Below are 25354 nucleotides of genomic sequence, written 5' to 3' on the forward strand. Positions count from 1 at the left end.
AATAATGTGATTTAGGAGTAAATTTAAAGTAATATTTTTTTACCAAATTTCATAGTACAAGAATAATTTAGTTATTTAGAAAATGTTAAAAAGGTTCACAAAGACAGTTATCCCACAACTAATCTTTATATTGAGACTTGTACCTGATTCATGAGGATAAATGATGTGAAGAACTTTCTTAAATGTTATAATGTTATATAGAATTGTTAAAGTCCAGAAGAAAATGCTCAACTGAAAATTCAACAAGACAATGAGAGAATTAGGTAGGCACAAGAACATTACATGATGAGTAAAAGTAATAAACAAGTAATAATGTTGTCATTGTCAATGAGGTAAATTCGCGCCTATTTGATGAAGTTAATTCCTAATTTCAAATTGGAAGAGCTTTAACTCTTCCAACAAACAATGTCTAATAAAAATGATTTTTTTTTTGGTGAATATAATTTTTTTTACATTCATAAAAATAGTAAAAAGAAAATGTAATATTTGAATGCCAATAGCATTGGATGCTGATTGTACAAGTACAGGGGGGCATTAGTGATTCATTACATTATTGTGTGGGTCCTATTTTGTTCTACAATGTCTAAAATGCATAGCATTATACAAAAAAAAAACAGAAAGTTATATTCATTCTAAACAAAACTAATTAGTAATGGTACCACTCTCTCTACTCCTCTACCACTGTCGTTATTTCTGAATGGTTGTTCTTTCCGCAGCAAAACTCAATGATCGAGCAAGGCGCTTCACACTATTCAAACGCAAGGTTTTTGTGGTGCCACTGTTACCTGAGAGGAGACGAAGGGTGTCAACAGCAGTCAATTACAACGTAGTTTTACCCAAAAATCATAAAGAAGATAAAAGACAAATATAAGGTTGTTTTGTACAGTCGTTTGTGTACAATTTGCTCACCACCGTTACCACCTGAAGCTGGCATGAACTCTGATGCGACATGGGGATTGTCCAGGGCCACACTCTTTGGATTTCCTAGGTTTCTTGCAAGCCGTTTAACAGTACTTAGTCGCAACCTTCTCGAAAAACCTTCCAACTCAATTGACGATCCTGTTTCTCCATTATTCATGGTTGCATTTGCATTGTTAATAATCAGGCAATGCATCTATTTAATAATAACCTTAGTCTATGAATAAAATCATATTTGAGATATTAAAGGGACTTAATTGGTATAGGTGAAACTAAAATAACTGACCATCAATACCTAATAAACTGAATTGACAAAAACAGAGAAAAGTAAAGATTGCCTTGAAGAATTTGTGATGTTGGATGAAGGAGTGTGTGGTGTGAGGGGGTGGAAGGAGTGAGGCATGGAAGGTGAGAAGCAGTGGCGGCGGCGAAGTCTTCAGAAGATGTTGACTGAGGAAGAGGCAGTAATTGAGCATTTGCAGCTCTCTGCCTCCGGAGCTGGTAGTTTCTGCGCCGTCGTGCAAGGTGTCGTTCCCTCTGCTCTTTACTCATTGATTGCCTCCTCTGTCGGTCACGCAAACGACGCCGTTCCCTCTCTTCCTCTCTCTCCATTCTGCAAATCTCCTTAAATACCAAATTATTAATCAACCAATCCTTTCTTCTTCATCTTCTTAATCACTCATTAAGTGGAAAATATTACGTTTTATAAGAGATCAAAATGTAAGGAACGCATTTAGGGAGAATCCCGAAGAATCAAGGACATGCTATACATACCACAATCCTAAAAAATTGAGCTTCTAATGAATTTTCATTTTCCTCACATTCTTTAAGGAAATTAGATTAACACTAATGGCGGATTAAGAATATCCAATGCCAGGTAACTACAGGATCAATATATAGGTAGGTTTAATAAAATTGCAATCTTTAAAAAATGGGGAAAAAACATAATTAAGGGCTAATAATATACAATTCCTTTTGTTTAATGGTTTTGAATGAAGAATAAGTTGAAAGATTGGGGAAGAAGACATTTTACCTGTCACTGCAGATTCAACAACTGAAGAGATAATGAAATGTATGTAAGAGTGCATGTAAACTGAAATTAAGTGTTGCGTTGTAGTCTAATAAAATATAAATAAATAAAAAATGCATGCCCTTAAGGAACATTTTTCTTCTGGCAAAATATATTCTGCAATAAATGCTTCTGTAATTTGTTTCCATTTTAAGGAAGAATAATATTTGGTTTAAGGAATGTAGGGCGAAACAATATTTTTGCATTAATGTTTATTTTAAATGTTAGAGTTTGGTTTTGATATATCCTCAATGTAATAAACTAATATGTAAAGTTTGGAACATCAAAAGTAAATAGACATATAGGGAAATAGATTAAAATTTAATGAAAGAAAAGGAAGTAACCAAATTGAAAATAAATTATTAAAATTTAGGTGACAGCTTTTGGAAAATAAGTTTAGAATTGTTAATTTTCTAACATAGGATATATTTATAACTTACAGAAAACAATTAAAACAGGATTTCAATTCTTACCTGTGAAAAGTTTGGAGCGTGTATATTAGATTTAGATTTTAAAAAGCTTTTTAATGAAAAAAAATGGAAGAAATTTAATAGATATTTTTAAATTATATAAATAAGTGTTCTGGTATAAAATTAAAATTATTTAGTTATTTTAAGGAAGACAACAATTATGGTGATATTACTGAGATTTTTTATAGCTAAAAACAGTAATAAAATATATAAAGTATAACGTATTATACTTTTGGATTATTTTTAGGTGACTTTTTTAATATGATGTATAAGTAGTATATTCATCATACAAGTAGATTGAAGTTGATGTTCAAACCAAACCAAAGTGAATCGAAATATTCTAGTGCATGGAAAATTAGTATGAGAGGACATTAAAAAGTTGTTTTGTATGTTGTTTAATGTAAAAATATTGAACAAAATAAATTACTAATATGGTGCGTAAATTTGTAATAAATATTAAATTGACTCATCAAATGAGTAAAATTTAAAATAACTTCTAGCATTGTGATTCGTCAGTCAATTAGCCTTAAATTTTGGTAATCATTGATTCATGATTTAAATAAAATAAAATAAAAATGTTAATTAGTTATAAATTTTCAATGATTTTAGTCTTTAAAATAAGACATTATCATATCCTAATAATAATAAGTGTAATGAATTTTCTATTATTATTTAATATATATTGATATTGAATGGCAACATGGGAGTGGATATGGTTTATGGGTTAAATATAAATAAATGTTTTTATCTATAAAAATGGTGAACTATAAGTAAAAAATTATATTGTATATTTTATAGTTCATTTTAATATTTTTTTATCACAATATATTTTCTTGTCTCTATTTGTCGTAAATTGTAAATTATTAGTATTTTAAGTTTTTGTTGTGTAATTATTATATTTTTATAAGATATAAACTAGAAAAATTGGAATTGAAAATTTACAATGATTTTTATATTTTTTTTAATTCATGTAGACTATTCCGTCACATACCCACAATTATATGGGATAAACTAGATTTATTAACCCGCAAATATTAGTTTATTACTTTTTTATCTAATATTTTGAACTTGCATATAATACTTTATGTGAAATAATTTTATTTTTTTTTAGTTTTTAACTAGGAGTAGGGATGCAAAATGTATTTTGGATTTATATTTTCGGAATAATGTTTTATTTCGATTTCTGAAACACTTTTACAAATTTTATGAATTGGGATTTTTGGTATATATATTTTCAGATTTAAATTTTCTGAAATATATATCTGAATTTTATTTTTCAAAATTTTATTTCTGAAATAAATAAAAAATTCACATTTCTTTTGTCATAATATTTTTTTTTTCTCAAATAAAGGAGAATTTTGAAACTTTAAAAATCAAGTGAGTGCAAGTTCAAAATCATTAAGGACATTGACCAATAGACCAAGTATTCTGCAGACCAGCCTACTCCGCTTTTTTTTTTTTTTTTTTTGTGGGTTAGATTTAGAGTAAGTTAAAACGGGATGAGGTGATGCTCTAAATTTTCTATAAACAACTTTTATTCTTAAATCTAAAAAAAAGAGTGAGAAAGGATTTTTGAGTTTATGGTAAGTGAGAAGAAGGAAAATAGTGGAAGATAGAAAAAAAATATTATTTTCCATTACGTTCTAAAAGAGGCCATAATTTAACTTATTTCATGCACTTTAAAAAATTCTTACAAACTCATTTGTATCTAATCCTTTATAATTTCTTTGTCAAGTATAAACACATTTCTGAATAAAAAGTGTAATTAAGTTTATTTTAGCTTAATCGGATTAACCAAACCAATAATTAAATAAAAATTTATTTAAGTATTAAATTAGTGATAAATCCAATAACACTAAATCAAACCAATTATTTGAAAAACTACGAGTAATTATTATGCATTAAGTGTTACGGCATATATATATATATATATATGTATATATATATGTATATATATATATATATATATATGTATATATATATATATAATATGAATGTCTTATTATTTGTACTCTTAGGTAAAAGGTTGAGTGAAAGGTAAAAATAAATAAATAATATTAAATTAATTACTGTAGCAAAGTCTACAAAATAGGTTCAAATGTGCAGGTGTGTGTTTAATAAATATTAGGTACAAAAAGAAAAAGCCCAAACAGGTTTTGAGCCCAATAAGAGAGCATTATAAATAGAACCCAAGAGGTAAGTAGAGTGAATTTATCTGATAATTAATTAATACCAATTCTGACTTTGGCATCAGAGCACCTTGTAGGTACACACACCTAACAGTGAGAGAGACCGAGACCGAGAACTGAGAGATCCCATTGACCTAGCTCAGAGAAGCGAGAGTCCTCAAGTCATATCCAAGCCCAAGTCCAAAATAGAAGAGTAGTAAACCTAAAGCCGAAAGCCCAGACCGAGAAGTCAATCAATCAAGGAAAAAGAAGTTTGCTTCTAGGCCCTTGCAAGAACATTTTGGTGCTCATCGTAGGACTCAGGAAGCAAGTTAGTTAAAAAGGGTAAGAAGATGAGTGAAAGAAGTAAGCAGTCTATGGAGCAGAGAGACAACCAGAACGCTATGTCGATGGCTATGCTGAAGCAATTACAAAAAGAATTTGAATTGTTGAAGAAGAGTAATGAAGTAGAGTTGAGCATGCTGAGAGCAGAAAATGCGTACATGAAGCGAAAGTTAAATGAAGAAACAATTTTAAATGTAAGAATTAATGGTCTTAACAAGAGGGGGAGTGAATTGTTTAAGTAAAATTTTTCGCAATTACTGGCTAAGAATGAAGATTAATGTTGACTTGCTATGTACTTTGATTTGATTTGTACCAGGTGTGATCAATCCTATTTCCTCCTTCAATTGTATTTCTGTAAAGACTTGTGTTCATAGAGTCAGAGGGTGTTCTGATTTGTGGTGTGATTGTGTGTGCCAAAGGAAGTGTGTTCTTGAGGGGATCAAGATTACTTCTTTGGTGGTTGTGTGTTTGTAATCTGTGATTGATTGCATAGTGGATACCCAGTGGTTTCTGGGAATTGGATGTAGCTCTTGGGATAAAAGTGAACCAATATAAATTTGTTTGTGTGCTTATCTCTTTCCCTGATCTCTTTAATATTTGTTTTAAGATTTTTTTATTCCCTGCTGATAAAAACAACCGGTTGATTTTCTGGAAATCAACTTAATCAGTTTTGTTCTTTGGCTTCCTTGATTTCTTTCTTTGTGATTCATCATTGGATTTCATTATACCTTCAAAGTTTGCGAAAATCATTTATAAACATATCCCCCCCTCTCTCTTGTTTAAGGTCATAAATTCCAACAATTGGCATCAAGAGCTAGGTTCTTGAAAGTTATTCAAGTTGTGATCCTAACTTTTTTTTATGGCTGAAAAGTTACCTTTTAGGGATGGTGCTTCAATAAACAGGCCACCTCTGTTCTGTGGTTTGAATTAATAGTTTTGGAAGGTACGAATGAAAATCTTTGTTGAATCATTAGATAGAGGAATTTGGGATGCAATTGAAAATGACCCTTTTATAACTAAGCTTGAAAAAGATGGTGCCTTTATTGAAAAGACTTGATCCCAATGGTTTGATGCAGAAAATAAAAGAGCAAAGTTTGATTGTATTGCTAAAAATATTATCACCTCTGCCTTAAATTCTGACGAGTTTATCAGGGTCTCACAATGTGGATCTGCAAAGGAGATGTGGGACATCCTTGAGGTTATCCATGAAGGCACAATTGATGTGAAGAACAACAAGGACAAAAACCAACCATCTAATAGGTACAATACCAAGAATGTTAATGAATTTAATTATACAAATTACACTTGTTTTGGATGTGGTAAACAGGGACACATCAAGGCTGAATATCCAAGCAATGCGAGCAAAGAGAAAGGGGGTTACAAGATGTATAAGAAGAAAGGAAAATCAAGAAGAGCATACAATGATTATTCATCTTCAAGTTCTTCATCAGAGGATGATGAGGAAGCCAATCTTTGTTTCACGGTAAAGGAAGAATCTACAGTGGGCACATAAAGGTTGAATGCCAAAATAAAGAGAGCAAAGAAAAGAAGTCAAGCAAGAAGGAAAAGAAAGGCAAATAAAAAAGAGCCTACATTGCTTAGGATGAAAATGATGTCTATTCATCAAGCTCCTCCTCTTCAAGTGAAGAAGTAGAAGCAAATTTGTGTTTTAAGACAAAGCAAGAAAGTGACACAAGCATTGTAAGTTCCAGTTCTTCCATTGATAGTGAAAATTATAGTCAACTTCTCAATGCTTTTAAGGAAACACATGAATAAGCTAACAAATTGGCTCTTTCAAACAATAGGTTAAGAGGGTTGAATAATTGGCTGAAAAAGAGAGTCAAAGTTTTGGAAGAAAAACTAGAAAACTTGAAAAATGATTTTGAAAATATGAAACAGTCTTACAAAAGATCTTCTTGTAAGAATGACTCAAATGTTTGTGAAAATTGTGAATCTCTTGAAAAGAAGATTCATTATCTTGTGAAAACTGTGGATAAGCTTTCTAAAGGAAAATCACATTTTGAAATTGTCCTAGCATCTCAAAATTGTGTTTTGGGAAATTTGGACTGGGGTTTAATCCACAGAGCAAGAAGAGTGGTGTTTCTAAGCCTTGTTCAACTTTCAGGAAATTTCAACCAGTTGAAAAATCGAAACAACCAGTTGTTACTTGCTTCTATTGTATGAAAAAAGGCCATTTTGTTAGGTACTGCAAAATTAGGAACTTTTCTATTCCTAAAGGTGTTATGAAGTGGGTTCCTAATGATCAAACTAATGCCAAAGGACCCAAATTTGTAAGGGGATCAAATCTTGTTGCTTAATTTCATCTTTTTGTAGGAATTCTAAAGGATCAAGAACTCTTGGGTTAAATGACCAAGCTTAAGAAGGGAAAAGATTCTATCTGAAAATTTTGTTGCATATCTCTACTGCACTCAGTTATCTTGAAAGACAAAGTGAATTTCTTTAATCATGCACTATGGCTCATTAAGAGAACAACATTGTCTAAAGGATAAGACTTTATGTTTTTTTTTTAATATTCTTTTCTTGAGTTTCCTTTACACTTGAATTATGAAAGATCTTAATTGATGTTTTAATATGTAAAATCTTTCATCTTTGTAAAAGTTATGTGAAGCATTTCCATTCTGATTCTTCTTTTTCCAATAATCCTTGGTTTGTGAAATGTCTTAATTACTGTCACAGGAAAACAATTGATTGTTTTCACAAAACAACCGATTGTTTCTCCTCTAACAGCATTGCATTAAATGGATTCTTTTCTTTATGGATTGTTTCTGTTGTAGATTCTTTCTCCAAGCCGTTTTGAGTCAGATCTCATTTATCATGGGTCTGATTTCGCTCTGAAAGGAAGAATAGGTCACTAGAAAAGCTTGCAAGGACCATGTTGAGTGAATCCTCCTTGCCAAAGTATTTTTGGGCAGATGCTGTCAACACTGCTTGTTATGTTATGAACAGGGTTCTCATAAGGTCTATCTTGAAGAAGACTCCATATGAGTTATTCAATGGCAGGAAACTAAACATTGGTCATCTTAAGGTATTTGGATGCAAATGCTACGTCTTGAATAATAGTAAGGAAAGTCTTGGAAAATTTGATGAGAAAGTTGGTGTTGGTATTTTTCTTGGTTATTTTTTATCTATTCATGCTTATAGAATATATAATAAAAGGCTCATAACTGTAGAAGAATATATACATATTATTTTTTTATGAAACTAACCATGTAAAAAAGGAATATTAAAGAAATCTCGTAGAGGAAGATGAGAAGATCACTACCTTGAAGAATGTGGATAATTGTCTAGAAAAACAATTGACTATTTCTGCGAAACAACCGGTTGAAATTCTACAACAGGATGAATTACCCCAAGAATGGAGAATTCCTAGGGATCTTTCTGTGGAAAACATTATTGGACAGATTCAGAAAGGTGTGTCTACTTGAAGAATTGTCTCAAACTACTGCAAGCACATGGCCTTTGTCTCTCATGTTGAGCTTAAGTCAATAAGTGAAGCTCTTAAGGATGAAAGTTGGATTGCAACTATGCACGAGGAGCTTAACCAATTTACCAGAAATGATGTGTGGCCTTTGGTTCCTAGATCAGATCAGATGAACATCATTGGAACCAAGTGGGTATTCAGGAACAAGTTAGTTGAATCTAGAGTGATCACAAGGAACAACATATGTGGGTTTATGGTATCCTTCACACTCTCCTATACATTTAGTTTGATATTCTGATTCTAATTTTGCAGGATGTAAATTGGATAGAAAGAGCACAAATGGGACTTGTTATCTACTTGGCTCAAGTCTTATATCTTGGCACAACAAAAAGCAAGTTTGTGTGGCCTTATGACCTGTAGAAACTGAGTACATTGCTACTGGAAGCTGTTGTGCACAGATTCTTTGGATCAAGCAACAGTTGGAAGATTTTGGACTTCAAGTTAGCAAGGTGTCTTTGTTGTGCGATAATACAAGTGTTATAAATCTCACAAAAAAATCAGATTCAGCACTCCAGAACAAAGCACATTGAGATCCGACATCACTTTATTTGGGATCATGTCAGTAATGGAGATTGTGAAGTGATCCTGCCGGCTGACATAGCGCCAAAGCGTTGCCTCGTCACGAACCTCCTCACCAGCTTGACTCCACATGCCCTTCAAGTCCACACCACAAAAGCTTCTTCAAAGAACCTGAAAACACAAGGTGGCGCCTCTGCAGCCGGTGGCGCTCCGACGCTCAAGTCAGTAACAAGAACACCCAAAAACTCAGAGAAAATATGCTCTGTAGGACCGTACTAAAGCACACAACCCTAGCAAACAAGCCGTAATGAAAAACGTGCCTCTGCAGATTCTGTTAAGTTTACCTTTATAGCTAGGTTTCTTCTCTCTCCAGGCCGTTATGCGTGGCTCGCATCCAGCCCTGCACGTGTCGCCATCTGGGCTGGGATAGCAGGTAACGCCCAACCCTACACGTGTCATCATCTGAGCTAGGATAACTCGAGCGTCACTTCTCTATTGCACCCAACCCTACACGTGTCATCATCTGGGTTGGAGTAACAGATAGCATCCAACCCTACACGTGTCGTCATCTGGGTTGGGGCAACTTGAACGTTATTTCTGTGTAGTAACCAGCCGCACAGCTAAGTCATCTACTCATGGAGCAAGCTAACACGCAATGTGCCTTAGAACACCACCTGACCAAGCGAGTATCGGGTGCAACACAATGTACCATCTCTATGATATCGCCTGTTGTTAATGGCACCCTCCTTATCACTGCGCCATGAATGTTCTTGGGCTGAGGAGACCTTGTCACCAACGAATGTCCACTCTGGGAATCCTGTCGCTGATAGGCAAGCTGTCCCTTTCAACCCACACGCCCTTCACGCCCTATGTTGGCGCAACAATCGCCTCACTGGAATTGTACACTTGAACTTACACTTCTGAGCCTTCATCAGGTTCAACTGAGTTTACTAGGAGATCCGGCGATGTGCTCCTCGCGGCAGCGTCAGACCACTTGATCTCCCATCGTCAACACGTCGACGTTATACGATCTCGGCGACAACCGATCATGTACGTTGTAGCACGCCGCTTCCACAAACGGCGACTACACTAGCTTCTGAACCACTTGCCCTTCTTTAGCCACGTGCTCTACTAAACCCGCCTCACGTGGTCACGTGCTAGACACGTCATCACACCCGATGACCTGGCCGGTACACAAGCCCCCAGTCTCGAGCTGCGACTTGTTCAGCGAGAAGACTAAAGAGGTTTAAACCCGACGGCCTACGTGGCTTCGCGCGTTGGCGCTCATACTGTTCACTGACTTGACATTTCACAAACTTCTTCAATCACTCGCCACGTGGACTCATCAACGGCCATTATTCACTGTCGTTTGCGCTTCCTGCAACGTTCGAAACCCTTCGAATCTCTTAAACACTTCGCGCCATTTCACTGTTTCATTATCTTCTACCTTTCTTCAAACTCTCGAAACGCTCCAGCGAACGCTCCGATTTCCCCAACCTCCACCTTTCTGAACATTCTTCTGATCATCTAAAGGTAACTTTTTTATCACTTCTACTGATATTTGTTGCACTTTGATCGGTTTGCATCATCCATTACCTATCTGGAGCATACGTTGTGGGATGTTTTCTTTTTAATTCATTTAGGGTTTCTGAACTTTCTCTGCGAGCCCCTCTTGTTCTTGCCTCTTCTCCTCTTCTGTCGAGTCTTTCTGTTTACGTACTCTTATACCTTTTCGTCTACTTGCAGCTTCCTCAATGACTCGTTCAAAAATCACACCAAACCCTCCTTCCCCTCCTCGCAACCCTCCGGCGAAAACCCGTAGGGTAAACCCCTCTTCTTCCCGCGACCCCCCAAGGGGTCCCAACGTCCCTTCTGACCGAGTCGCGAGACCCGCGTCCTCTCATCCTAGCCAACCACAACCAAACCCACCACAAACCAGCGCGGTGGTGAAACCTCTTCCAGATTACAAACGGCTATACCCGTGGGCCTCCGCAACCCTGCTGGGTGAGACCTCATCCGTCAACTCCGATCGCGACATCCTTCGGCTCAAGAAAGGTGATAAGGAGCACCTCTCTTTCAGCAAAGAGCACGATGACAAAGTGTCCGTGCTTCCCTGTCCTCCCGGTGAGCCCATCTGCACCGACGATCAGGGGAGCGACGACGCCCCCTTCTGCTTCATTTACACCACCATGTTCAAGAAGGTCAAGCTTCGGTTTCCCTTCACACGCTTTGAGAGGGAGCTCCTGACCGAGCTTGACATAACCCCCGCCCAGCTCCATTCCAACAGCTGGGCGTTCGTATGGGCTTATCAGATCCTCTGCGCACACTTGGGACATCCGGCCTCGGTGGATGTGTTCCTCTATTTATTAGAGGCGAAGAACCCGGGCGATCGTCTATGGGTCAGCCTTAATGGGATCGCCGGGAGGTCCAATTTTTCTATCTTCCAGCAATCCTATAAGGATTGGAAGGGGAAGTTCGTGCGTGTATTCTGCAACGATCAAGACCCTTCCCTTCTCGACGGGTTCCCCTTGTATTGGGTGAACAAAGGGAAAAAGGAGTCGAGCTTCAGGAAGGGTAGGGAGCCAGAAAAGATGGGGGGGCTCGACAAGGACTTGTGCGTTTTCTGGAAGAAAGTCGCCTCTTCCAACGTGACCCTATCGACTGCCTCCATCGTCTCCTTCGAGTTCTATGAAAGCCAATTGGACTTTTACATAGGTCTGTCCTTAAGCCTTCAAGTTTCCCTAGCTTGACTTTGCATTTTCTCGTTTCTACTCTGATGTTGTTGTTCTAACTTCGCATATGGTTTCAAACTCCTTCATGCATTATTACCTATCAATTCTCTGTGCTAGTTGATAACTGTTGGCCCCCTTTGCAGATACGATGCTGGGACAAGATAGGATGGCTGAGCTACGCACCATAGCCAAGTCCCATAAGCTTGCGGCGGGCTCTCAAACGATCCCGAACTCTGTTGCGGAGATCGCCGCCTCCCAGGGCCAATCCCCACCAGTTGGTCCACCCGCTGCTGCCGCTCTTCCAGCCCCCCAACGCAAGAAACTACCTCTCAAGAAGGCCAAAAGGAAAGCCCCCAGGGTAGTATCTGACGAAGAGGCAGATGAAAGCACCGAGGACGGGCTAATCTGCAAAAGGAAAAGGGTAGCGGTGACCGAGCCATCAGCAATTGAGAGCGCCGCTCCAAACTTCATCGAGAACCCCCCCAGCGCCTCCACACCATTCGAGTCCGCTGGGGACGTTCTCGTTTCAAACGCTTCAGTTGCTGAGGCCGCTCCTGAGCAACTTGCTGATACGCAAGCCTCCTCACAAGCCGCTGAGAAGCTCCCTGCCTCACCACCACGCCTCGAAGCCTCCCCCGCCGTCCAACCTTGTGAGGGTGGCGGTGAGCACCAACCTTCGCCTCCACCAGCAACCCCAAGTCTCCCAGCCGCTCTTCAAGAAGCTTTAAAGTCCTTCACCGTCTGCTTAAGTGTCATGGTTGACTATTGTCTTCCCTAAATCGTCGGCGAAGGGCTCAAGGACTCCTTGGAGAAGTTTGAGCTCGATAATCGGATCAACCAGGAGGTGGCAAGTACCGCGAAAGCTAAAGCCGAGAAGACCAAGTGTGATATAATGATGCAAGGCTTGGAGTTTTCGCAAGTTGAAAACGCCCTCAAGGACAAGCTCAAGAGCGTGCGGCAAGACAACAAAGAGCTGCGCAAGAAGCTTCATGACAAACTCCAAGACGTCGTCGAGCTGGAGAGCAAGATCGTCCCTCTGAGGGAGAAAATTGCCGCGCTGGAGGAGGCAAAGAAAACTGACGCCCAGAAGATGGTCAACCTGGAGAAGAGGTTAGTCGAGAGAGACCCTTCTGGGACCACCTTCTGGGCGTCCCTTGCGGGACGACCTTCTGATTTCATTTTTGCTCACTTGGGAGGAGAGCCGTCTTTCGAATCGCTCTTTGCCTTCCCCAAGCCTTTACCCTGAGATAACTTACACCATTGTTCCCTCATCTGGGGGTAGAGCCGCCTTTCGGATCCTTCTCTACCTCCTTGAGTTTCAGAACAATGATTTGGGTGGTGGGGATCCTCTGCGAACCTTCCCCAACTACCCTTCACCTCCGATTTAACTGGTCTTACTAGGTCAACATTGGTGTCTCTCTCAAGGGGGAAAGAGTCCTTCTCCAACCGTCCTTTCCCACACTTGAGATCGTTAGCACCCCTGACTTTTCGGTTTAATCTTGCCTGAACTCACTCGAGGGTGAGAAGGACATTTTTGGATGCCTCAACTTGCCCAGGGGTTACATCTCCTCCTCCCCCGGATGCACTGAGGGCTTTCAACTTGCCTCGATTTGCTCACGCAAAGAGGTCTTGTGATCTGTTCTCGCCTACGCTCGCTCGAGGCGAGGAGGTCTTTTAAATCTCTTTCTCGCCTACGCTCGCTTAAGGCGATGAGGTCTTTTAAATCCCTTTCTCGCCTTCGCTCGCTCAAGGCGAGGAGGTCTTTTAAATCTCTTTCTCGCCTGCACTCGCTCAAGGCGAGGAGGTCTTTTAAATCTCTTTCTCGCCGGGAGGAAATCTGATATTTGGGCCTCCGATCGCCAGGAGGCGGTGAGGACTTAAAAAACTTTATTCTTGTGCCTCCGATCGCCATATGGCGATGAGGGCTTAAAAAACTTTATGTTTCAGAAATTTTGTACTGGATGCATGCAGTTCGGATTTGCCGTTTTTCTTTAAAACTACACAAGGGCGATAGGGTCTCTCCCCACAAACTTGGCAAACAGACAACATGCAAACTTAATAGCTGGGAAACTTTGATAAACTTCGAAACCTTCTTTACTGGGTGGCCTCGTTAAAACCCTCCTTAGGGAAAAAGAGTGCCCCCTTGAAAAATTTGTTTAAACTGATACATCTTAAATTGTTCAAGTTAATTGCTACTTACAAAGGCTTAACTGTAGTAAAACTTGAGATGGGTGGCGTTCCAAGTGCGAGGAATCGCCCCTCCCTCCAGCGTCTCCAAGCGGTAGGCGCCGTTCCCGAGTGCTTCAGTTATTCTGAATGGTCCTGTCCACTTGGGTGACAATTTGTTTTCCATCTCGTACTGGTGGGCCTTCTTCATCACCAGGTCGCCATCTCTGAACTGCCTCGGCTTTATCTTGGAGTTGTATTTACGCTCGACCCTTCTCTTCACTGCCTCGGCCTTCACTCGCGCTTCCTCCCTGACCTCGTCAGCAAATCCAAGTTCATCCTCCTTTCTTCGTTCGAGTCCTCCGCCACGAAGTTCTGAAATCTCGGCGAGCTTTCTTGGATTTCAACTGGAATCATCGCGTCACATCCATACACTAAGCTGAACGGGGTTTCGTGGGTTCCCGATTGCTCAATAGTATGATATGCCCACACTATGCGAGGAACTTCCTCAGCCCAAGACCCCTTGGCCTTTTCCAGCCTTCTCTTCAATCCTCTCAGCAGGACCCGGTTAGCGGACTCCACCTGCCCATTCGTTTGCAGGTGTTCCAAGGAAGCAAACACCTGTTGCGTCCCGATGTCCTCGCACAGCTTCTTCAACAGGTGGGCTTGCGAACTGAGTCTCATTGTCTAATACTAGACGCTTGGGCACACCAAAACGGCACACAATATTTTTCCACACGAAACTCTGGATTTTGTGTGCAGTGATCTGGGCTACTGGTTCTGCCTCGATCCATTTGGTGAAGTATTCGATCGCCACAACCAAATACTTCATTTGCCTGATCGCTAACGGGAAGGGCCCCAGAATGTCGATTCCCCACGTGTGGAACGGCCAGGGGCTGTAGATTGACCTCAACTTTTCTGGGGGCGCCTTGTGCTAGTCAGCGTGCTGCTGACATTGCTTGCAGTTGGGCATATCTCTTGCAATCTTCCCTCATCGTGGGCCAGTAATAACCTGCGCGGACAGTTCTTGTCGCCAGCGATCGACCTCCAATGTGGCTCCCACAAATTCCTTCATGGAGCTCAGCCATAATTCTCGTGCACTTCTCTCCGTGTACACATACAAGAAGAGGGTGTGTAAATCCGAACCTGTACAGCTCGCCATCAATGAGGGTAAACTTGCTGGAGCTTTTCTTCATCTTTCTAGCTTCTGTTGAATCTATAGGGAGCACGCCATCTGCCAAGTAGCGTTGGTATGGCGTTATCCACGTATCAGGCTCGTGGATAGCGCAAACTTGCGTCGTGCTCACTTCTCTCACTGGGTGCGCCCTGACCCTTGGCGTCCTCAAGGTCTCTTGCATTAGGGATCTATGGCTCCTCGCCGTTCTTTCCGTCGACCTGCAAACATGAAGAACCTGGTGGTCTGCCACGAATGCTCGAGGAGTCTTCAAAGTTTCTTGAATGACAGTCCTCTGTCTGCCCCCTTGCTCGAACTGGCAAGCTTGGCTAGCAAGTCAGCTCGGGCATTCTGCTCTCTTGGCACGTGTACCACTTCAAACAAAGCGAAAGATCTCCTTAGCTCTTACACGTACTCCAAGTAGGCTGCCATCTGCGGGTCCTTGGCTTGGAACTCGCCAGTCACTTGTTCAGTGACCAACAGCGAATCGCTCTTGGCCATCAGCACCTTCGCCCCCATTTCCTTTGCCAACAAGATTCCGGCGATCAAAGCCTCATACTCTGCTTGATTGTTGCTTGCTTTGAAAGAAAACCTCAGTGATTGCTCTATCAACACGCCGTTAGGTCCTTCCAAAATGACCCCAGCCCCACTGCTCAGCTGGTTAGACGACCCATCCACCGAGAGTACCCAACGAAAGTCATCCTTGGCGTTTTGAGCTGTTTCGGAAGACAGCTCGACCACGAAATCAGCGAAGATTTGCCCCTTGATCGATCCCCGGGGCTCGTACTTGATGTCGAATTCCGACAGTTCCACTGCCCACTTCACCATTCTTCCAGCTACATCTGGTTTCTTCAGAACCTTCTGGATAGGCAAGTCAGTCATTACCAGCACCGTAAAGCTCTGGAAGTAATGGCGCAGCCTCCTCGCCGAAAATACAACCGCTAACGCCGCCTTTTCTAAGGCCTGATACCTCACTTCCAGGCCTTGCAGCACCTATCTAACAAAATAGATGGGTTTTTGGACCTGATCTTGATCCTGGACGAGCACTGCGCTTATTGCCTTCTCAGTTATGGCAAAGTACAGCCTGAGTGGCGTTACTGCTTAGGGTTTGCATAGAACTGGCGGGCTCGCTAAATATTCTTTGAGCTTTATGAAGGCCTCCTCACACTCCTTCGTCCAGACAAACCTGTTGTTCCTCTTCAAGCACTGGAAGTAAGGATGACCCTTCTCCCCACTGGCCGATACAAATCGAGACAGGGCAGCCTTTCGCCCGGTGAGCTGTTGCACCTCTTTCACAGTGGTGGGGCTCCTCATCGCCAAAATGGCGGCACACTACTCGGGGATAGCCTCGATTCCCCTTTCTGACAAAAGAAATCCCAGAAATTTTCCTGCTTCCACACCAAAGACACACTTCTCAGGATTTAGTTTCAGCTTGTACCTGGCTATGGTGATGAACAACTCTTCCAAATCGGCAACGTGCTTGTTCTTTTCCAGGGACGTTACGACCATGTCGTCAACGTATGCCTGCACATTCCTTCCGAGCATAGGGGCGAGCACCCTGTCCATTAGCCTTTGGTACCTGGCTCCCGCATTCTTCAGCCCGAAGGGCATCACCTTGTAGCAGTAGCAAGACCTTTCTGTCATGAAGGCGGTCTTCTCTTCATCCATGGGGAGCATTTTGATTTGATTGTACCCCAAGAAGGCATCCAGAAAACTGAGCAGCTTGCACCCTGATGCACTGTCTACCAGGGCGTCTATACTCGGCAAAGGATAAGAATCCTTTGGACAGGCCTTGTTCAGGTCTGTGAAGTCAACACACATCCGCCACTTTCCACTACTCTTCTTGACCAGAACGACATTGGCGAGCCATTCTGGATATTGAATCTCTCTGATGTGGCCTGCTGCGAGGAGTTTTTGTGTTTCATCTTTGATCACCTGCCTTTTATCCTCGTTGAACTTTCTCCTTCTTTGGCGGATAAGCCTGACTTGGGGGTCCATTGCTAAGCGATGGCACAAGAAATTGGGGTCAATTTCCGGCATGTCTGAAGCAGCCCACGCAAATGCATCCAGGTGTCTACTAATCACTTTGGCGATTTGGTCTTGCGTCTCGCTATCCAAGGTTGTCCCCAGCTTAAACACCTTACCGTTGATCTCCTTTTCGAGCCATTCCTCCACTGGCTGAGGCTTCTTTTCACTGGCGATCAGCGCCCTCGCGATACCTGTTTCTCTGGCGGTCTCCGATCAGCTTCTTTCGCTCTCGGACCTCGCCTCTATATCCTCCATAGGCACATCGCCCCCGGCGGCCATCTCTAACACCGTATCCGAAACTCGCCACAAGGTTTCCTGCGCAGGCTCCGCGCCAGGGGGAGGTGTAGTGGTTACGTGGCACATAGACCTCTTGTTTTTTAGGCTGTTTTTGTAACACTTCTTCGCCTCCTTTTGGTCAGAGCGAAGGGTGATGATCAAACCCTCCATAGACGGTAGTTTGACCTTCATGTGCCTTGTCGAAGGCACAACCCCTGTTCTGTTGAGCGTTGGCCTTCCCAACAGTATGTTGTACGCCGACGGAGCGTTTACAACAAGATACCTGATCTTCTCTGTTCGTGAGGCCAAACCATCTGTGAAGGTCGTCCTCAACTCAATATACCCCCTTACCTCCACTTGATCGCCGACGAAACCGTACAGGCAGCCCCCATATGTCCTCCGCTGATCGGGGGACAGTTGTAATTTTTCAAAAGTCGGCCAAAACATTACATCCTCCGAGCTCCCTTGGTCGACCAGCACCCGGTGGACTGTCCTTCCCGCCGTGACAAGTGAGATCACAATAGGGTCGTTGTCGTGAGGTACAACGTCCCTAAGGTCTCCTTTGGTGAACGTGATGTCCACGTCGGGTGAGTGGTCCTCAAAGATGATTCACCCTTGAGAGCGTATTTTTCAACAAAAGGCATCCCACACAGGTTAGGAGGTAAGCCAATACCGAAAGGTCAGCTGAGAGGTTAGACTATGTTCAAAAGTTTTACAAAATTTATTTAACAAATCAAAGGGTCAAAATCTTTGAATACATCTAGAAGTTCTATATATAGATTAAGTTTTTCTTTTAATCCTAATTTGAAACTTATTATATTTATTCAAAGTATAAATTTGAAGCACTTATTCATTTTTGTTTCCTAAAGTTTTTGATATAACCGAAAGATCAAACCTAGAAATTAAATGATTAGAAAGGTAGTCGAAAGGTTGATAAGAAGGCTACGAAGCAAAAAAAAAATTATATGTTCAAGTTTCGTACAATTAAAAAGGGCCATTAAAGACCAAGATGAAACATGTCAAAACCTAATAACTTATAACCAGGAATTATTACAAAAAATAGAAGTTAGCGCTAATTCATCCTTTGGCATCAACATGTTCATCACCATGCACAGTTCCTTCTTCTGGTGTTTCATCATAAGGAACTTTGTCAAACGGGATAAGCTTACCATTGTGAAAATCTTGTCAACCTCAAAGTTTCCTTCATCTAATGGAATCTTGTAAAAATACTTGGCTTGCTGAAGAGCTTTGTCGAAACCCAGTTTATGTTGCTCAATAATGTAGCCCTCAGCTTCTAACACATTTAACTTCAGTTAACTTATCTCAAGTTGCAAATGATGTATATTCTCAGCATCATCTTGTTTCACAGAAGACAAGTCACACAAGCCTTCTTTTAGTTGTTGATTTTCAAAGTTTCAACCTTTCAGTAGTCAAATTGGAAATTTCATCCTTTAGCGATTCCTTTTCGGCCTCGTATTGAGCATTCACATTTGGTAACTCTTTAACTTGAGTAGTTAAGGATGAGTTGGCTTCAAGAGCTAATTCAAGACTTTTACCTAACTCAGCCAACTCTCTTTTAACTTTTCAAACTCAGCAGAAGAAATACCACTTATACTTTCTTCTTTGATAATCTTGCCAATTAACAAAGTGTGACTTGCAAGTTCAACCACTGAATCTGCTAAAGAAGGAATATCAGACGTCTTAAGCATGTGACGAGAAGGCTCATCAAAATTAGTTTGAACAAATTATGAAAAACGTGTAGAGGCAGCAAAAATTGTCCGGAAGAACCCGAGAAGAAATGTCGACAACATGGCAATGACGTCTAGAAGAAGAATGTGATCGTCTACTACTTTTGTCTCGCTTCTTGCTCTTTTTAGAAGGCCCAATGTCAGCGTTCTTGGTGTTACCCATTTCGATGGCAGCTTCCACCCGAGAAATAGGTTTAACAACTTTAACTTCTATTTCATGTTGAACTTCTCTCTCGGGTTGAGGAGTTGAATCTACAGCCTTGCTAAAAATCTTTGAAAAGTAAGCTTGTCTTTTCGGATTGGTAGTGGCCATTAAACCTGAAAACTAACAAAAGATTTAGCAAAGTTAAAATTCTCTTGTTGTAAAAAGAAAGAACTAAAAAAAATCACATACCAATAAAATCCTTTTGTGGCCTACGAGAGGTGTACAATCGTAACAAAGCGCGGGTAGGAATTTTTTGGGTTAAATGACCAAGTATCGAAAGAACATGTTGGTCTTCTGCGTTCATTGAATGATATGAACAGAAGTACAAAGGAGAACGCGTCCAATATAGAGGAAATTTCAGAACATCACCATCATAGAAATAATTTTTCCAGCTTTCTCAATAAGTATTTTGAAGAAACCGCCTTTAAAGTTCTTATAAGAAGAGGTAAACGGAGAAGGAAAACAAAATTTTGACTTGCTAATCAAAGATTACCAACTAGGTCGCTTGTTAGGCCAAAACTATAATAGTATAGGAAATCTTTTGGACTAGGAGACATAAAAGAAATTTACATAAAATACTAAAAGTCTGCATAGAAGCCCAACCATTGGGGTGAAGTTGAGTAGGGACAACATTGAGAAAACGAAGGACGCCCATTTGAAATTCATCTAAAGGAAACCCAACATGAAGGTCAGTGAAAAGACATTCATAAAAATAAAAGAATTCACAACTCTCGCCTTCACGACCATGGCAAACATTGTTAATGGCTCAGGCGCGCCGAAAAGAAATAATTTCTTTTGTTGCATCAGGAGAATAAATAGAAATGTTGGAAAGAAAACTACAAAGGACTGAAGAATAACGATACCGAGAAAAGTATTCCCGGAATTTAGGGTTAACCCAATCATAGTCGAGACGAAGTGATGGAGATCAAGTTCAAGACCAAATGGAGGCAAATACTCAAGGACAAGAAGAGGAAGAGGCTCAAGTGCTAGACGCTCAAGGAGTTGGTAGCCCACCTCAAAGGCTTACAAGAAGTCAATTCAAAGCATTAGGATATAATGGGAGGTTGTTCTCTCTTTTTGTAATATCTTTGTTTGAAGGTGCTTAGAGGGAAACATAAGAAACCTCTTTTGTAAAAGCATCTTTAGGTCTTTAGTTTAGGAAAATAGTAGGAAGCTTGGGGGGTGTGAGCTTAGTAGATAGGCGTAATAGGGAGGTGCCAAACTAAGAGAGGAAGTCACACCTTCCTCATGCTTTAGGATTGGCGCCACTTTTAGTGGGGGAATTTGAATTTAATTAGCTCTTCATTTCAGCACCTCTTAGGCTATAAATAAAGGTGCTTACCTTGTAAAATTCAGATTGGAAATTAGTAATAGAGAAACTCTACTCAATTTGAGAGAGAATTTGTGAGAATTTGATTTCTCCTTCACCTTGTCTTATCTTGAGTGCATTTGGTTCTCTCAAGTGGCGGCACTAGCTCACTCATCTTGGAGTCTTCATCCTCTAAGTGGCGTGATCATCAAACCAAAGCATCCATCTCCATAAGTTCTTCTTTCTTTCATCTCTATTATCATACAAAGCATAAACATGTCTTAGCTTCTTTGTTCGGTTCATCTTCCTTTTCTTGCACTTATGTTCAGCTGTTTGCATTTGTTTCTGTTTTGATTCAGTTCTGTAGCTCCAATTCACATTCTGTTCGGTTCTTATGCTTTCTTAAGAGTTTTAATCAGTGCAATTGTATTTTTTACACAATTTGTTCGGTTCAATTGACAATAGATGGCTCCTCCATATGAGTTTGGTGTTTGGTGCAAGTCTTGGTGAGTTCTTGAAACATAGAACCTTGATCCAATTCTATTATAAGTGCCTAAGCTATCTCCAACTCAAATTGAGTCCATAGAATGTCAAAGAATCATCTCTTCTTTGCTATTGGATTCATATCATGTGGTATCTAGAGTTTAGGTGTGTTCTTGTTTAATTTTGAGTTGTGTTGCACTTTAATTCAAGAGCTCTATAATTCTTGTTGTTTACACTGATTTTAGGCTTATTTTGAGTTTTATTGTTGTTTTCTTAATTGTGCCTATCATATGTTTGTGTCTTTTCCTTTTTGAATCCATACAAGTTTTGTCATAGTCATGTTTTTCCAAGAATGTCATCACTTCTTGTAGTACTTTTATTGAATTTTTTTGTTTCTTGCTTTGGTGTAATACAGTTTCTGAGTTTAATTCTTGATCCTTTGTGCATTTTCTGTTTTAGTATTGAGTTCATACTTGTATTTTAGATCTATACAAGTTCCTATACATCATTTCCATTATGTCTTTGCTAGTTCTTAATTTTGTTTTTCATTCCTGTTAGGATTCCTCTGTTTTTCTGAAAACGTGCTTACTGTTTTGATTTATTGCAATTGATTTACTCACTGGAAATTTCTGAAATTCTGGATTTGTGTTCTTCAAAGTGTTATAAAACAGTAGAAAAAAGAAGTACTTAAAAATTCAAAGTACAAAAAAAAATGATAAATCAAAAACAAAAAGTGTGCACGTCTGCCAAAAAAAAGACGGTAATCTGGCAGCGATTTTGAAAAATTTATCTCAATTAATTGGTTTACTGTTTTTGAGTAATTCCAATGTAATTGTTGAGCTAAGATCTTGAAGTTTCTGTGGTTAAAATTTCATAATCCAGTTCGCTTTATATCATTCCAGTTAAATCAGTGAACATCAAGCACAGTTTGCATAAAAAAAATATTTTCCAGTAGCTTGTTTTTGTTTTCTTCATCTACTCTAGTACTTTTCCTTAGGTATCTTTTGTGTGCCTTCTTTTTCATTGAGTACCTTATTTTTCTTGCTTGTCTTTTGTTCATTAATCTTTGAGTTTGTCATACATCTAGTATTCCTTTTGTTATAGCCTTTTATTGCTTATACCTTTTCTTGCTTGTCTTTCTTTATTCCTTGGTTTTGTGGTGAAGTGCTTTGAAGATTGTGTGCTCTTGCTTTGGCATCTTTCATTTGAGGATTACTAAGGCCTCAAGATAAGCTTGGTGCAGAGAGTATTCTTTCTTTAAGAGTGATTTTTCAGTGCCACTTCACTTCGGCAATTGGTTCAAAGGGAAATAGTGGCTCACAATCCTATCTTCTTAGCTATCCCTAGACCTCTTAAGTTAGAACCACTTGTTGATAGTTCTCATGACTTGGATAATTTGGTAAAGGAGTTTCAAGATGTGTTTCAAGATCCTCCAAAAGGACTTCCACCTTTGAGAGGGATTGAGACCTTTCATTGGTAAGTTTGTTGTTGTTTATTTTGATGATATACTCATTTATAGCTTATCTTTGAAAGACCATAGGTTGCATGTTAGGAAAGTTTTAGAAACCCTTAGGAAGGAACATTTGTATGCTAACCTTGCTAAATGTATGTTTGCACTTGATCATATAGAATTCCTAGGGTTTGTTGTGAGTAGCAAAGGGGTCCATGTGGATCAAGCTAAGGTGGTGGCCATTCAAAATTGGCCTACACCTAAATCCATGAATGAAGTCCGAAGTTTCCATGGACTTGCTTCTTTTTATAAAAGATTTGTACCTAACTTTGGTACAATAGCCGCACCACTCAATGATATAGTAAAAAAGGATGTGGTTTTTCTATGGGGAGAAGCACAACAAAAAGCTTTTGATATTTTGAAGGAAAAATTGACTAATGCTCCCATCTTAGCCCTTCCTAATTTTGCTAAAACCTTTGAGATTGAGTGTGATGCTTCAAGCATAGGCATTGGGGCTGTTCTCCTTCAAGAGGGCCACCCCATAGCTTATTTTAGTGAGAAATTGAAGGGAAGTCATCTCAACTATTCCACTTATGATAAAGAGTTATATGCACTTGTTAGGGCTTTGTTTACTTGGCAACATTATCTTTTTCCTAAAGAGTTTGTGATTCATAGTGATCATGAATCTCTTAAATATTTGAAAAGCCAAAACAAGCTTAATAAGAGGCATGCTAAGTGGGTGGAATTCCTTGAGCAATTTCCTTATGTGATCAAACACAAGCAAGGCAAAATAAACATTGTGGTCGATGCACTTTCTAGAAGATATGCCTTGATTACTCTGTTAGGTTCTCAATATCTTGGCTTTGATCACATTAAGGATCTTTATCATGATGACCTTGAATTTTCTCCTATCTATCAAGAATGTCTTAAAGGAGGACACAAAGACTTTTTTATACAAGATGGCTTTCTTTTTAAAGGAAAACGTCTTTGTGTTCCCCAATGCTCAATTAGATTATCTCTTGTTAGAGAAGCACATGAGGGAGGATTAATGGGTCACTTTGGGGTTGCTAAAACTTTGGATGTGTTGCATGAACATTTTTATTGGCCTCATATGCATAAACATGTTCATAGTTTGTGTGATAAATGCATAGCTTGCCGCAAGGCTAAATCTAGGATGCATCCCCATGGTCTATATACTCCTCTCCCTATCCCTTCAATGCCTTGGGTTGATATATCTATGGATTTCATCTTAGGATTACCCAAGACATCAAAGGGAAAGAATTCCATTTTTGTGGTAGTGGATCGTTTTTCAAAGATGGCTCACTTTATTCCTTGCCACAAAGTGGATGATGCATGTCATATTGCAAACCTCTTCTTTCAAGAAGTCATTCGTTTGCATGGGATTCCTAGAACTATTGTGTCCGATAGAGATCCAAAGTTCTTGAGTCACTTTTGGAAGACCTTGTGGGGTAAGCTTGGTACTAAGCTTTTATTTTCTACCACCTGTCACCCACAAACCGATGGTCAAACCGAAGTGGTCAATCGAACTTTAGGACAACTATTGAGATGCTTCATTTCCGGGAATCCTAGAGTGTGGGAGAATTTACTACCTCATGTTGAGTTTGCATATAACCGTGTAGTAAATTCTACCACCTCACATTCTCATTTTGAGGTTGTCTATGGGTTTAACCCATTTAACACCTCTTGATCTTCTTCCTATTCCCATTCTTGGAGATGTCTTGTGCAAAGATGGGGATGAAAAGGCTTCTTTTGTGAAAACTTTGCATAAAGACATCAAGATGAGAATTGAGAAGAAGGTTGGCAAGTATGCTGAACTTGCCAATAAAAGGAGAAAAGCATTGTTGTTTGAGGAAGGTGATTGGGTTTGGCTTCATTTGAGGAAGGATCGCTTTCCTACTCAAAGAAAGTCCAAACTAATGCCTCGTGGTGATGGACCTTTTCAAGTCCTCAAGAGGATTAATGACAATGTTTATGAGTTAGATATGGCTGATACACCTTGGTAGTCATACATTTAATACCAGTGATCTAACTCCTTTTTCTGTAGGTCTCCAGAATTCGTGGTCAAATTCTCTCCAACTCGGGGAGTAAGATGGAGATCAAGTTCAAGACCAAATGGAGGCCAATACTCAAGGACAAGAAGAGGAATAGGCTCAAGTGCTAGACGCTCAAGGAGTTGGTAGCCCACCTCAAAGGCTTACAAGAAGTCAATTCAAAGCATTAGGAAATAATGGGAGGTTGTTCTCTCTTTTTGTAATATCTTTGTTTGAAGGTGCTTAGAGGGAAACATAAGAAACCTCTTTTGTAAAAGCATCTTAGGTCTTTAGTTTAGGAAAATAGTAGGAAGCTTGGGGGGTGTGAGCTTAGTAGAGGGGTGTAGGCGTAATAGGGAGGTGCCAAACTAAGAGAGGAAGTCACACCTTCCTCATGCTCTAGGATTGGCGCCACTTTTAGGGGGGAAATTTGAATTTAATTAGCTCTTCATTTCAGCACCTCTTAGGTTATAAATAAAGGTGCTTACCTTGTAAAATTCAAATTGGAAATTAGTAATAGAGAAACTCTACTCAATTTGTGAGAATTTGATTTCTCCTTCACCTTGTCTTATCTTGAGTGCATTTGGTTCTCTCAAGTGGCGGCACTAGCTCACTCATCTTGGAGTCTTCATCCTCTAAGTGGCGTGATCATCAAACCAAAGCATCCATCTCCATAAGTTCTTCTTTCTTTCATCTCTATTATCATACAAAGCATAAACATGTCTTAGCTTCTTTGTTCGG

General features: G+C 39.9%; 1 protein-coding gene across 1 annotated transcript; it reads right to left on the reverse strand.

Annotated features, from left to right (window-relative positions):
- Nucleotides 1–485: 485 nt before the first annotated feature.
- LOC137805820 (uncharacterized) lies at nucleotides 486–1714 on the reverse strand. The gene is made up of 3 exons (XM_068605734.1): nucleotides 1257–1714; nucleotides 910–1059; nucleotides 486–785 (listed from the first exon to the last, which is right to left on the reverse strand). Exons 1-3 carry the CDS (start codon nucleotides 1528–1530, stop codon nucleotides 688–690), a joined length of 522 nt encoding a protein of 173 aa, XP_068461835.1. The 5' UTR covers nucleotides 1531–1714; the 3' UTR covers nucleotides 486–687.
- Nucleotides 1715–25354: the final 23640 nt, after the last annotated feature.

The sequence above is a fragment of the Phaseolus vulgaris genome, chromosome 3, assembly GCF_000499845.2.
Source record: "Phaseolus vulgaris cultivar G19833 chromosome 3, P. vulgaris v2.0, whole genome shotgun sequence".
Classification (NCBI taxonomy): domain Eukaryota; kingdom Viridiplantae; phylum Streptophyta; class Magnoliopsida; order Fabales; family Fabaceae; genus Phaseolus; species Phaseolus vulgaris.